This window comes from Callorhinus ursinus, unplaced genomic scaffold, assembly GCF_003265705.2.
Source record: "Callorhinus ursinus isolate GAN/ISIS: 27379988/994484 unplaced genomic scaffold, GSC_fseal_2.0 scaffold57, whole genome shotgun sequence".
NCBI lineage: Eukaryota > Metazoa > Chordata > Mammalia > Carnivora > Otariidae > Callorhinus > Callorhinus ursinus.
In genome coordinates this window covers 9,364,591-9,378,204 of record NW_027397119.1, presented here as the reverse complement: position 1 = coordinate 9,378,204, position 13,614 = coordinate 9,364,591, and the positions used below count along the sequence as shown (strand labels likewise).

Here is a 13,614-nt window from a genome sequence, read left to right as displayed (position 1 = left end):
CTCGCTTATTTAACCCATCCCTCCACCCACCTCCCCCTTGGTAACCATCAGTTTGTTCTCTATAGTTAAGAGTCTGTTTCTTGGTTTGCTTCTCTCCCTCTTTTTTTTCCCCTTTGCTTGTTTGTTTTGTTTCTTAAATTCCACATATGAGTGAAATCATATGGTATTTGTCTTTCTCTGACTGATTTATTACACTTAGCATTATTCTCTAGCTCCATCCATGTCATTGCAGTTGGCAAGATTTCATTCTCAGCCAACTCAGCCAACAGCTGAGCAATATTCCTTTGTATATATACACCACCTTTTCTTTATCCATTCCTCAATCAATGGACATTTGGGCTGTTTCCATAATTTGGCTATCGTTGATAATGCTGCTATAAATCCTGGGGCATATGTAACCCTTTGAATTAGTATTTTTGCATTCTTCAGGTAAATACCTAGTAGTACAGTTGCTGGATCATAGGGTAGTTCTATTTTTAACTTTTTGAGGAACCTCTATACTGTTTTCCAGAGTGGTTATACCACTTTACATTCCCACCACCAGTGCAAAAGGGTTCCCCTTTTCTCTGCATCCATGTCAACACCAGTTGTTTCTTGTGTTGTTGGTTTTAGTCATTCTGACAGGTGTGAGGTGATATCTCATTGTTTTGATTTGTATTTCCCTGATCATGGTGTTAAGCATCTTTTCATGTGTCTGTCGGCCATCTACATGTCTTCCTCAGAAAAATGTCTATACATGCCTTCTGCCTATTTTTAAATTGAATTATTCCTTTTTGGGGTGTTGAGTTTGATAAGTTCTTTATGTATTTTGGATACTAATTTCATCAAATTTTCAAAGCATAAAATTATTGAGAGTACATCTTTAGATCACAATAAAATTAAACAAGAAAACAACTTTTTTGAAATTTTTTTCTTCCAAGTTCTTATTTCAATGCTAGTTAACATACCATGTAATATTAGTTTCAGGTGTAGGATTTCGTGGTTCATCACTTACATACAACACCCAGTGCTCATCACAAGTGCCCTCCTTCATACTCGTCACCCATTTAACCCATCCACCTACCCACTGCCCCTCCAGCCACTCTCAGTTTGTTCTCTATAGTTACAAGTCTGTTTTAGAGTTTTCCTCTCTCTTTTCTCCCCCTATGTTCATCTGTTACATTTCTTAAATTCCTCATATAAATGAAATCATATGGTGTTTGTCTTTATAAGAAATCAATTTAAAAGATAACTAGAAAACCCCAAGTTCCCAGAAATTGACACTTCCTCAGATATTTTATTTTAAAAACTAAAGTGGGACTTGTAGCCATTTCAGTGTGAATTCACTAAGCTTAGTAGAAGAGATTAGGAGATGGACTCACATATATCCAGTTGCATGATTTATGACAAAAGTCAGAGTAGAGCAGTACGGTAGGAAAGAGATGGTATTTTCAGTAAACAGTGCCAGAACAGTTGGATTGCCATATTTTAAAAAATGTATCTGTTGCCCTTTATTATACCATACACAAAAGTCAAATGCAGTCTTAAATGTGAAAGACAAAATAATGCTTTTAGAGGAAAGCATCATTGTGTCCTAGGAGTAGGCAAGGAATCCTTAAATAGGACACAAAATGCACTAACCCAAGTAGAAAAAAAAAATTGAAAAAATGTCTTTTCTTCTTAAGCTCCAAACATTTTCTTTTTTTCCACTGCAATTGTTATATCCTGTGACATTTATAAGGATGGATTCTGTTGTAGCTAGAGCAATAAACATGCAAGGGGACTTGGTGACCCAGGATTCTTTTCTGTTTAAACGTGTCACTGAATTCAGCATGAATTTGTGATTTGAACCCTCTTGAAAAGTGTCCAGCTTCTAAAGCAGGTTACCTTTGTCAGTTGGACTCTTCAAGAATATGTTTGAAAAAATGAGAGTCACGCATAATTATGTAAACAAAACATTTAATTGTTCAATTTAAAATGCAGAAATTCTGCCCATTAAAAAACACTAGGCAAAATGACAACCCACGGACTGAGAGAAGATGTTTACAATAAATATGTCCAAGATTATCTAAAGAATATAAAAAGAATTCCTACAATGAGATAAGTAGAAGACAGATAGCTCAATAGAAAATATATATACACGCAAAAGACTTGAATGGACAATTCACCAAAGAGGACATCTAAATGACCAATCGCTACGTGAAAGTCGCTCAACTTCATTTGTCCTCAAGAAAATGCAGATTAAAACCCCAGAGAATTACTGCTCTGTGTTCAATAGAATGGCTAAAATTACACAGATTGAAAACATCAAGTGTGTTGAGGATTTGGAGCAATTTACACACTGATGGGAACACCAATTAGCTTAATCCTTTCAGAAAACTCTCTGATGCTACCACGTTACACATAAACATATTCATCCATTCGGTCCTACCATTCCACCCCTAGGTATGTACTCCTCAGAAATGAGGACATGTCTTTGTCAAAAACCTCATAACAGCAGCCCTATTTCTATTACCTCCTAACTAGAATCTACTCAGATGCCCACTAACAGGCACACAATAAAAATGTGGTATATTCACATAATTGAATATTACACAGCAGTAAGAATTAGTAATCTGTAATTAAACCCAACAGTGCGGTTGAATAACACACATAATTTTTAGTGAAAGGCTCTACACAGTAAAAAATAAATATCTTTCAATTTATGTAAAGTACAAAACAGACAAATGGATTCCATGTTCTTAGAGATCAGGACAGTGGTCCCCCTCTGTGTGGTGAGGGAGAGGTTGGGAGGGGCTGACCGAAAGGGACAACTGGGGCTTCCCAGAGAGATAGTGCTGTTCAATGTCCTCAGCTTGGCGCGGGTTGGATACCTGTCTCCACCTTCTCAATAGTCATCAACCCATTTGCTTATATGCTCTTTATGCATATTAAATTTCAATATAAAGTTTAAAAACTCAGTGTTCAAATTTCTTGATTTTTGAATTACTAAACGCATTTATGACCAAGGAGAGTGATCCTGTTGCTTCACACACGTATATAACAATCCCTTAAAGGAATAATTTCCTGGACTGTGGGAAAAGCAAGCCAGCACTACATTCTTGGCAAGGTTTACTCACATTGTCTGGGTCTTGTTTGTGAAAGCATTGACTCACTTCAACTTCTGTAAATGATTTTTAAAAGAGCTTCTATTATTTTCTCTTTTGAGGGTTTATGAAATCCAAAGGATATCACCAGTTACTGCTTTGCACATTCCAAGAACTTGAACGTGCTCCAGCGGCGGACATGCCTGAGTTTATAAAAACAAATCAAAAGCAGGTCACAGCATTAACATTCAGTGGGAATGCAGGGAGAATCAGATCCAAACTCTGGCAATGCTGGGACTTGAGGTTGATTTTTCCCTTTTACTTTGCAAAAGTTTCTGATGGGCGGAGCATCTAGTACTCCCTTTAATTCCCGAGCTGTGTTTCAATTTCCTTTTGAGCAAGTGCTTTCCTGCACTAATCACAATTTTTAGAGGAAGAGAACTTGACATAGTGTGAGCGCTGTCAGCTGTTAAATGTACTCCTAAAAGACCCTCAAAATGAGATTTCCAGGGGAAATCGTTTGGCTTATATTGTGGACTGTTTGTATGGCTGAAGGTAAGAGTAAAAAAAGGAAGACTTTTTTCTATATTATAAAACATTTGTTAATATGCTTTTCGCAGTGGTAATAGGAATTTGGTCTAGAAAATGTGATTTAATTACTGTTCTGTAGCTTCGTGTGTGAGTGGTTTTTGACATTGTTAAGTTTTTAAAAATGTAAGTATCTTATTTAAATGATATGATTATTTATCATGGTTTTATTTAACGTAAAAATTTTAAAAATGGGGTTTTTTAAAGATTTTATTTATTCATTTGAGAGAGAAACAGAGAGAGAGAGAGAGCACAAGCAGGGGAGAGGCAGAGGGAGACGGAGAAGCAGACTCCCTGCTGAGCTGGAGCACCCCTCCCCAACCCCACCCCCACCCCCTGGGGCTCCATCCCAGGACCTGGATCTCATGACCTAAGCCAAAGGCAGACGCTTAACCATCTGAGCCACCCAGGTGCCCCTCAAAAAATGTTTTAATAAACATTTTGAAAACTGTAATATATCGTAATAATTTCCCTTGAAATTATCATAATCTATTTTTTTGCTTAGAATTTTCACCAAAATGTTTTGTGTGAAAGTATTAAGAAGCATATGAACATGTATAGAACCAGAACAGAAATTACAGAATAGAAGCCTTCAAATCATCTAATGATTGAATTTATTTCAGATATAGATGTTACCTCTCTCTAAAGAAAATTCCATTTATCGTTTACAAATGATATTGCCACAGTCTTAGAAGTCTTGTCGAGAAGCAAGCACTACTTGTATCATTAGAATGAAAATATCACATAAATTTGAAAAAATTGAACATGCAATGTTTGTAACATCTAAGTTATTCTAGAAGAGCATTCTTTAGGAGTAGCAAATATGCATGTATAAGTTTTCTTTCTGGTATCAGTAAGACAATTACTAGATTTATATTAAATTTAATTCTAACACTACTTCTCAATAGATTAAAAAGTTTCTTTGGAGGAAATGTGGTTTCTAATTCATGATAGGTAACTAGTTATGTGATAATATTTGACTGACATTTTTTAAACCAAATCGGTTAGTTACCTACCATTCTTAAATTTCCAAAACTTTTCACTAAGTCAACAAGTTTTGATTGAAGGCTTACTTTATGTCAGCCGCTAAGCATTGAGAAATGTTAGCAAATAACATAAAATCTCTCTCCTTGAGCATCTCTCAATCTACAAAATAAAAGTAGATATCTGTTTAATTATATCCTTCAAGGTTTGTTCAAATGCATTTAATTTTTTTCTAGGATAGAGCCTTTTTTCAGTTTTGCATTCTAATGTGCTACTGCTTGATTTTTAGCTTGGAAACCTTATATCCAGCCACCTTTTAAACTAGGTATTCCATCATTTCCCTGCACACATAAATATTACAGTTCATATTCAAAAGTAAAATATTACTGTATTGGCAAAGAGTTCCAGAACCCTGTTAATGTTACCACTTGTAGCAAACATCTTTTTCTTTTTTTTTTTAGATTTTATTTATTTATTTGACAAACAGAGAGAGAGAGAGCACAAGGGGGGAGGGGTGGCAGAGGGAAAAGCAGGCTCCCCGCTGAGCAGGGAGCCCTATGCGGGACTCAGTCCCAGGACCTTGGGATCATGACCTGAGCCAAAGGCAGACACCTAACCAACTGAGCCATCCAGGTGCCCCACAAACATCTTTTTCTTTCTGTAAGTGTTTTTTGTCTTTTCTTTAACAGGAATAGTTTCAGTGTCTCAAAATTTTACATATTGTTTGCTGAGGCTTTATGTAGATATCATTTGTCATGTAAGGAAGATTTATTTCTAGTTCATGTTTAAAACTCAAGAATTGAGGCCAAGTTTAATTAAACCGTTTAAGTGCTTACAAAGTGGAATTTGAAGTATTAAAATTGGGTGCTACAAATTATGTAATAAAAATTAAATCATAACCATTTAAACTCCTTACATAATTGATCCAGCTGACTCATTTCATCTGTATTTTATATTTCATCAAAATGTGTTTAAATGTGTTATCAGTTTCTTCTGGTTGAATACTGGTTTGAATATTTTCACAATCTGCTTTATTCAACCAGGCTTGACGTTGTAGCATTTCATAAATGGCCTCTGCTCTGTTTAAAGTGAACATCCCTCAAAAAATGTTACTCACCACTAAATAGGCATAACAGCCGATAGGAAGAATTTATTGGCCCAAGTCTCTCGGAGACCAACTAGTACCTTTTCAATGCGATGGGTTCTCTGCATTCCCATTCCATTTGTATAGAAACATGAGTTGCTTCCTTATAAAACATCATGTTTGCAAGAGTCCCCCTAGGCTGCTAAGAATCTGGTCAGATTTAGAGGACAAAGTTGAGAGTAACAGTCCCTCAAACATACCACATGCTCTTTGAAATTAGCCATAGCCCAGAAATTCCTGGCTTAAATTTATTTATTTGACAAACAGAGAAAACCCAGAAATTCCTGTGAATAAATTAAAACCTACTGAAACATGTCCAAGTACATACTGGCTCTTTTTGTGTGGAGAGATATACGTGTTATCTAATTCTGGATGTTAAAAGGGCAAAAAAGTTCTTTTGGACTTAAAATATATATGTTTTTTAAAATTTTTATTTATTTATTTGACAGAGAGAGACACAGCGAGAGAGGGAACACAGCAGGGGTAGTGGGAGAGGGAGAAACAGACCTCCCCGCCGAGCAGGGAGCCGATGTGGGGCTCGATCCCAGGACCCTGGGACCATGACCTGAGCCGAAGGGAGACGCTTAAGGACTGAGCCACCCAGGCGCCCCCGGACTTAAAATATATCATAGATCAAAACTAGAGAGATGCTCTTCTATCAGAAAAAGGAAGAAAAAGTTTTTATTTATTGTTTCAAGTATAAGATGGTTTCAAATTTTCAGTTAACCCCAAATGGAAACAATAATTGATATTATAAATCATAAAAATTAATTATAAAATGTATTTTATGAGGATATATGTGAATGTAATACACAGTTATCTAATCCAGAAAACCTGAGGTAGTGGTTTTTAATCCCAAATTCTATGTTCCAATTCCAATATCATAAATAAGAATTCTCCTTCTCCCTTCACCCAAACCCCACATTTTCAGAGATAGTTCTGTGGTGTTTGCCTATATGGTGTGATTTAAAGTTGTGCAATGACCCAACCACTTTCAATATCCTCTCTTCAAAAATGTTTTACGCGTCAATATCACCAGATTCAACAAACCTGAGGTTAATGTGGAATGACAAATACTCTAAATACTTTAGAAGAGTTAAAGCTAGTATTATTCACTGCAATTCGCTGTGAATTATTGTAAGCTGATAGCTCCTCTGTAGCCATTTTAAGTCAGGAAAGGTAGAATGGGATGATGAGGGTGAAGAACTGGACTAAGCAAGTCTGGGACCTGGGGTATTCCTGGGGAGGGGAGATCCGATGGGGAAGCACGCCGGTGAGCCCCATAAGAAGGGTCAGAGGAGATGCCCCCGGAATGTCATGAGAGGGAGAGGTCTGCCAAAGCAAGCCTTGTTTATTTTAAGTGTAGGCATATCCGGAAAATAAACAAGCTACTCTTCTGCCTGCATGTAATGTTCACCTAGAACTGAATTATTAAGGATTGGTGAAATTATTCTTAGCTAGAAGTAAGTTCCCAAAAGTTCCCAAAAGTAAGTTCCCCACACACAATTTAGTAGAGTCTTCATTTTTGGCCTTTGATTGCTAGGGCTTGAGCCAAAGTCTAAATCGATCCACTTTTCTTTGCTCAATCCCTGATTGTTCAACAGCCTTTGCACTTTTCCTTCTTCCCAGCAAAGCCTCCCCCCTCCACACCCCCCACACCATCCCCCACCTGCCCGGGCCTGTGAGATTCTTGCCAACCAATCTCTCCTGTGCTCACTTCACCCATTTAACAACTTTTACTAGTTTCAGAATATGGTACGTAAAAAGAACATGAAATAATGGGGGGGAGTGTTAACATTTCAGCTTAAAATTATAAGGAAACATTATAAAAATGACTCAGAGAAATTAAAGTAATAGAACAGAAAAAGAATCACAAAAATAACAGAAGGGAAGGGGTAAAAAGATTTGACAAAGCACTCTTCTTTTGACATTTTAACTGAGAGCACCATGTTTCTCAAATCTTGTTGACCAAAAATGTAATAGAGAGAATAGTGGTTACTGAAACGTTCACTTCATAGGCTCCCAAAAGTTATTTTTTGAACTAAACTAAAATGATTCCTGACTTCAAAATTATAACATAAATTCAAACTTTGGATACGTGGACTAGATGTACAATGGAATTACAGGTATCAGAGTGTCTGGGGTTCATGCAATGGAGCTTTAAGATCACGAAACATTTGTTCCCAAGTCTTACCTTTTACATTTGCTACCATCCACTATGCTCTTTCCAGAGGTTGCCTATAATCTGCAGGTATAATGGAAAGGTTCCAGGAGAGTTCCCTAGTCATCCGTTCATTTTTTTCATTCATTTCTTTGTTCATCCAATGATCATTTTTTGAGTGACTCTTAAGTGCCAGGCCCTACGACTAGCATTTTCCAAAAGGCCATTCATTTAGTGGGGAAAACAAAAGGAATGATTACTGTATTTTATTACCATATTGAATTTTATCATATAAAGCACTGCGATGGAGATAAGCAAAAGAGAGAGTATAGGATCATTTAGAGGAGGCAAGAAACCCAAATAGGAATGAGAGCCTGGAGTGGGCTAGGGTTGAGGAGTTGATTTGTAAGAGCTGGAACGAAGAGAGGGAAATAGGTCAGGGTCACGGTGGCATCTTGGAGAGGCTTTGAAGGTTGAATAGGAGTTAACCAGATAAGGATGACAGGGAGGAGGACATTTAAGACCGAGGAAGCATCAGTTGGTATACACAAGACTCTCAGTAGATCGGTAAAAATGGAGGTTTGAAATCAGCCCCACATTTCTAAATCTTCCATCAATGGCATTTCCACAAGTGCTACAGGTGAAATTGGGTATAGTGTGTGTTGTTTTTCTTCTTTTTCTTTTTTAATTCTTATCCTCAAGATTGTCGCGAGAATTATTCAGATGCTAAATCATTCCTGCTACAGAGTTTTCAAAGGTCCCCCATTAAAGTCATCCTCTGACTCAGCTCCTTTTTATAGCAACCAGTCAGTATATACTAACAACTAATTTTAAGAAGCTACCATTTTGACTTGAACAATAATTGGCATTAGGTATTAGCAATCCAAACACTACACATTCCAAGAAACTTGATTTCAGTGATGTATTTAAGCTGTACCCTGAGAGTAACTTGTTTCGACCCTAATTATGGCATACTTGTATTCTGCCTGATTTTCTTATAGCTATTACCTGTTCTCCCATTTGCTTTTCATATTCCTGGAATTATCTTCATGGTCTTTACACTGTTAAAATATCAAAAGAAATTGCATAATCATACTTTAAAATTTTTTAAATATAATTTTATTTTTGAAATGCTTTAGTGATGCAATATAATCTCTATCTGTTTTTTCTAGAGTTATTTTTTTAACTCTTCTATTATCTATTTTAAACTTCACTTCGGGCCCCTGGGTGGCTGTCAGTGAAGCAACCACCTCTTGATTTCAGCTTAGGTCATGACCTCAGGGTCATGGGATCAAGCCCTGCATAGGGCTATGCAGTCAGCACAGAGAGCTTGAGATTCTCTCCTCTCTCTGCCCCGAGCCCCTGCTCGTGTGTGCACACACCTGCGTGCTCTCTCACTCTAAATAAATAAATAAATAAATAAATAAATAAATAAATAAAATCTTTTTTAAAGATTAAAATAAAAAATAAAAACTTCATTGCCACTGATATTTTCTTTATATGGGTATATATATTATTTGCCAAATATCTTTAATTATTCTCATGTTATTTGTAAAATACTCTGAATATGTTTTATTGTGAAAAGCTAATTGGATCAAATCATATATATGCACATGTAACTAATATGCATATTTACTAAGAAGAAGCTAGGAAAGAAATTTAACATAAAATATCCACTTTTGCTAGGTCCATTTTGTCCATTTGATTTATTTTTTCTAAATCAATTTTTAGTTTTGCTTTATGATATTTTGTAATATCTACTAATTTAAAATTAGGCTAGCTTAAAGGTAGTATCTCCTGGCCTTTTTTTCCCAAAATAATTCTAGAAAAATGGAGTAATTGTATGAAGAGACCAACTTTAGTCTACCAAAGCAATCTGGTACACATTTGATTAAGGTTTTCTTAAATATATAATTTTATCATGATTTATTTCATTTAATTGAGAATACTTTTCAAATAACAGTTTATAGACATACTGACTTTAAAAACAAGTCATTAGCTCTCTGTTATACGTTAGTAATACCCCTTTAAAATTGGAAATTGGAAAAATTAAGTAAATGATGATTATTAAATTATCAAGGATATTTGTTTTCAACTTTAACCAGTTTTTTGTAACTATGTCCCCCAAATAAAAGCAAAATGAATCCTATTCCTATCCAATAGCCAAATCCATTCACACTTATTTATGGACAGAATAATTTTAAATTAGAAAATCAGGCCAAGAGAATAAAAAGTTCACCCAGGTAGTGTTTTATAAAAATTTTTTTAAAAATGTAACTGGCATTTACATGACTACATAAACACATAAGATGAAATATTTATTGTTTAAACCTAAATAATAACTAAGACATAAGAAAGCTTAGTTCACTCATTAACTTAGAACTTGAGGAGAGATCCTATTAAAAAAAATAGAATCATCAGCTAAGTCTTCCCTTAAAATGTTTGTATGCTTTTGAAACATGTTTATGTTACCTATTTAATAAACCCTCTGCCCTCTTTCTTCAACAACTGCCAATTTAATTCAAGCAACTGTGATTGCTGTACATTCATGCCAACAGTTTGACTACATGGGCTGAAATAACTCTTTTTGTCTAATTAAAAAAAATTTTTGAGAATGCGGTTTAAACAAACTTGACCTTTTTTTGGTCAATTCAAACAAAAGTCATGTTTTGTAAGATATGCCTATTTCCTGTTAGAACACAAGATAGTGAATCATTTAAATATTTGGTTATGACATGAGCTGATAATGCTCAGCATATTGAAGATTAGAACCAAAGTAGACAGGAGGTGAATTTGAGGTTGGAGGATCTGAGTACTGATGAAAATCACTCCATTCTGTGAAACAGGACGGAGATGGTCATTATTCTCAGGGAGTTTACATTTTGATGGTGGATAGATGAAATCTTTATAAACATAAAAATAATTATGAATCGTGAACTGTGTTGGGAAGGAAGTAAAGTAGGGGCTGAGGGAAAATAACAGAGATGGGGTAGTGTGGTACAGAGCCTTTAGCTGGGCTGGTCTTACGTGGGTCACTTTCAGGAAATAATATTTGAGCAGAGCCTGAAAGATGAGACAAAGGCAACCACCAAAATCTCTGGTGCAAGTGTTCCAGGAGAGAAAACACCAAAAGACCTAAAGGAAAAAAATACATTTGAGATGCTCAACAAAATATGAACAAACCAGGGTGGCTTTGGCACAATGAGTACGTGGTAGAGGAGACAAGATGATTATCAGCGAGAATGGCAAGAGCCAGATAGGAGTTCCAAGGGCAAGGTAAGGAGTTTGGAATGTCTTACAAGTTAAAGGGAAAGTCACCGAAGAAGTTTAAACACAGGAGTGGCATGACCAATTTTGCAAAAACTCCTGTGTAGCCCTGTGGAGGATGGAGTCTCAGAGACTAGTTAGCAGGCTGTTTCATCGTCAAGGTGGCGAATGATAACAATCACAACTAAGATTTTGGAGATGGCAGTAGAAAGATGCACAGATGGAGTCGGGGGGGGGGGGGGGTGATACCGTTTTCTTGCAGTCAGCAGATGCATTTAAAGTTCAAGGGAAAAGCACCAGAATCTTAAGAATTACTTAAAGTAAAAAGGGTAATCGATATGAGAACTCTTATTCTATAGTAAACATATATACACAGTAAATATTGTGAGAAGGTGGTAGGAAGATAATGTCAAAGAGATAGATCCTTGTCTTTTGTGTCTGGTTGTTAAAAGCAATTAACTAAATTTGAAAAATCAAGAATTATCTTGAAATATAACCAAGAGAAAAGCATTTGCCTCAGACTAGCTAATGGGCTGAACTTATGTGTATGTGTGTGTGTATTGATTAATGTTTTGTGGATGGATTACTCTTTTGGTAGATAAGTTACTTTTAAAAAAATAATTTAGAGGAACCTGGTTGGCACAGCTGGTTAAGCGCCTTAGTCTTGGTTTGGGCTCAGGTCATGATCTCAGGTCCTGAGATCAAGCCCTGTGTGGGGTTCAGAGCTCAGCGCAGAGTCAGCTTAAAACTCTCACTTCCTCTTCCTCTGCCCCTCCCCCTCCCCATCCCTCCCCTCCCCCCATGCAAGCTTGTGTTCCTGTGCTCTTTCTCTCAAATAAATAAATCCTTTAAAAAACAATTATTATTTAAATTGAGTAAATTAATTGATAAAAAACTTTATTACTCTTCCCTTGCATTAACTTAATAGGATAGGAACTAACTCTATCAAAATGTTAATACACTAATGAAAAACAGTTCTGTATTCACAATATGGCATCTATGTTTGAAATTTAACTAATTTATTTATCCAGGAATCTGAATGCCATGAAGTGGATCTGAATTTCTAAACTGAAAAACACACATATTAGCCTATAATTAAGCATAAAATTTTCATATGAAAACATGAACACTAAATTTAAAAACCAACAACTACAAAAAAATCTGGCTTTTGGAGGGGCAGAAATGCAGGGAGATGGGGTTTGTGTTGTTTTATGATAGGGCATCAGCCCCATCTAGTGGAGAAAAAGTATGTTTACTTAAATTCTAAAAATCAAAACTATCCTGTGGAATCATTTATTAAAAGTTCCCTAACATAAATGTGCTAAAAATTTACTAAAACTTCAAAGAAAAATTACTGTATATGATATCCCACACAGGTGTTATTTACTACACAAAAATGTGATTTTATATGGAGCTTCTACAAAATGTAAAACGTTTTCATGACGGGTATGTTCCATGATGGGATTCAGCTCAGTTGATTATTCGCCGCTTGCCTTTTAAAAAGAAATTCTGGAATGGAATGTTTATGACATTGGTTTATGTTGTCATAAAACCAAGTAAAGAAGGAGTTTAGCAATGAAAGTAAAACTAATAAATATGTATGGTGATAAGTATCTTTGAATTTGCCATTTTTATTTTTTTTAATTTAAATTCAATTAGCCAACATATAGTACATTATTAGTTTCAGATGTAGTGTTCAATGATTCATCAGTTGCGTATAATATCCAGTGCTCATCACATCACGTGCCCTTCTTAATGCCCATCACCCTGTTGCCCCATCCCCCCACCCATCTGCTTTCTGTAACCTTCAATTTGTTTCCCAGAGTCAAGAGTCTCTCATGGTCTGTCTCCCTTCTGATTCTTTCCCATTCAGTTTTCCCTCCCTTCCCCTATGGTCCTCTGCACTATTTCTTATACTCTACATATGAGTGAAACCATATGATAATTGTCTTTCTCTGATTAACTTATTTCACTTAGTGTAATACCTTCCAGTTCCATCCAGGTCTATGTAAATCTTAGGTATTCATCCTTTCTGAGGGCTGAGTAATATTCCAAATTGTATATATGAACCACATCTTCTTTATCCATTCATCTGTTGAAGGACATCTCGGCTCTTTCCACAGTTTGGCTATTGTGGACATTACTGCTATGAACACTGGGGTGCATATGGCCCTTTTTTTCACTACATCTGTGTCTTTGGGGTAAATACCCAGGAGTGCAATTGCCGGGTTGAGGGTAGTTCTCTTTTAACTTTTTGAGGAACTTCCATACTGTTTTCCAGAGTGGCTGTACCACTTTGCATTCCCACCAACAGTGTAAGAGGGGTCCCCATTCTCCACATCCACACCAACACATGCTGTTTCCCGTGTTGTTCATTTTAGCCATTTGACAGGTGTGAGGTGATA

At 36.1% G+C, this 13,614-nt stretch overlaps 1 protein-coding gene across 4 annotated transcripts in view; it reads left to right on the top strand.

Moving 5' to 3' along the window:
• Window positions 1–3,241: 3,241 nt before the first annotated feature.
• Window positions 3,242–13,614, top strand: part of LOC112811205 (complement factor H) — a 57,637-nt gene continuing 47,264 nt past the window's right edge. For 2 of the 4 annotated variants that reach the window (XM_073884534.1, XM_073884535.1), the window contains exon 1: window positions 5,167–5,297. In XM_073884534.1, the coding sequence (XP_073740635.1) occupies window positions 5,195–5,297 (103 nt within the window). In that variant the 5' untranslated portion in view covers window positions 5,167–5,194. Of the gene's footprint in view, window positions 3,621–5,166; window positions 5,298–6,248; window positions 6,386–13,614 lie in introns of those variants that run through there. The other 2 variants (XM_025855186.2, XM_073884536.1) reach the window with 2 other exon arrangements.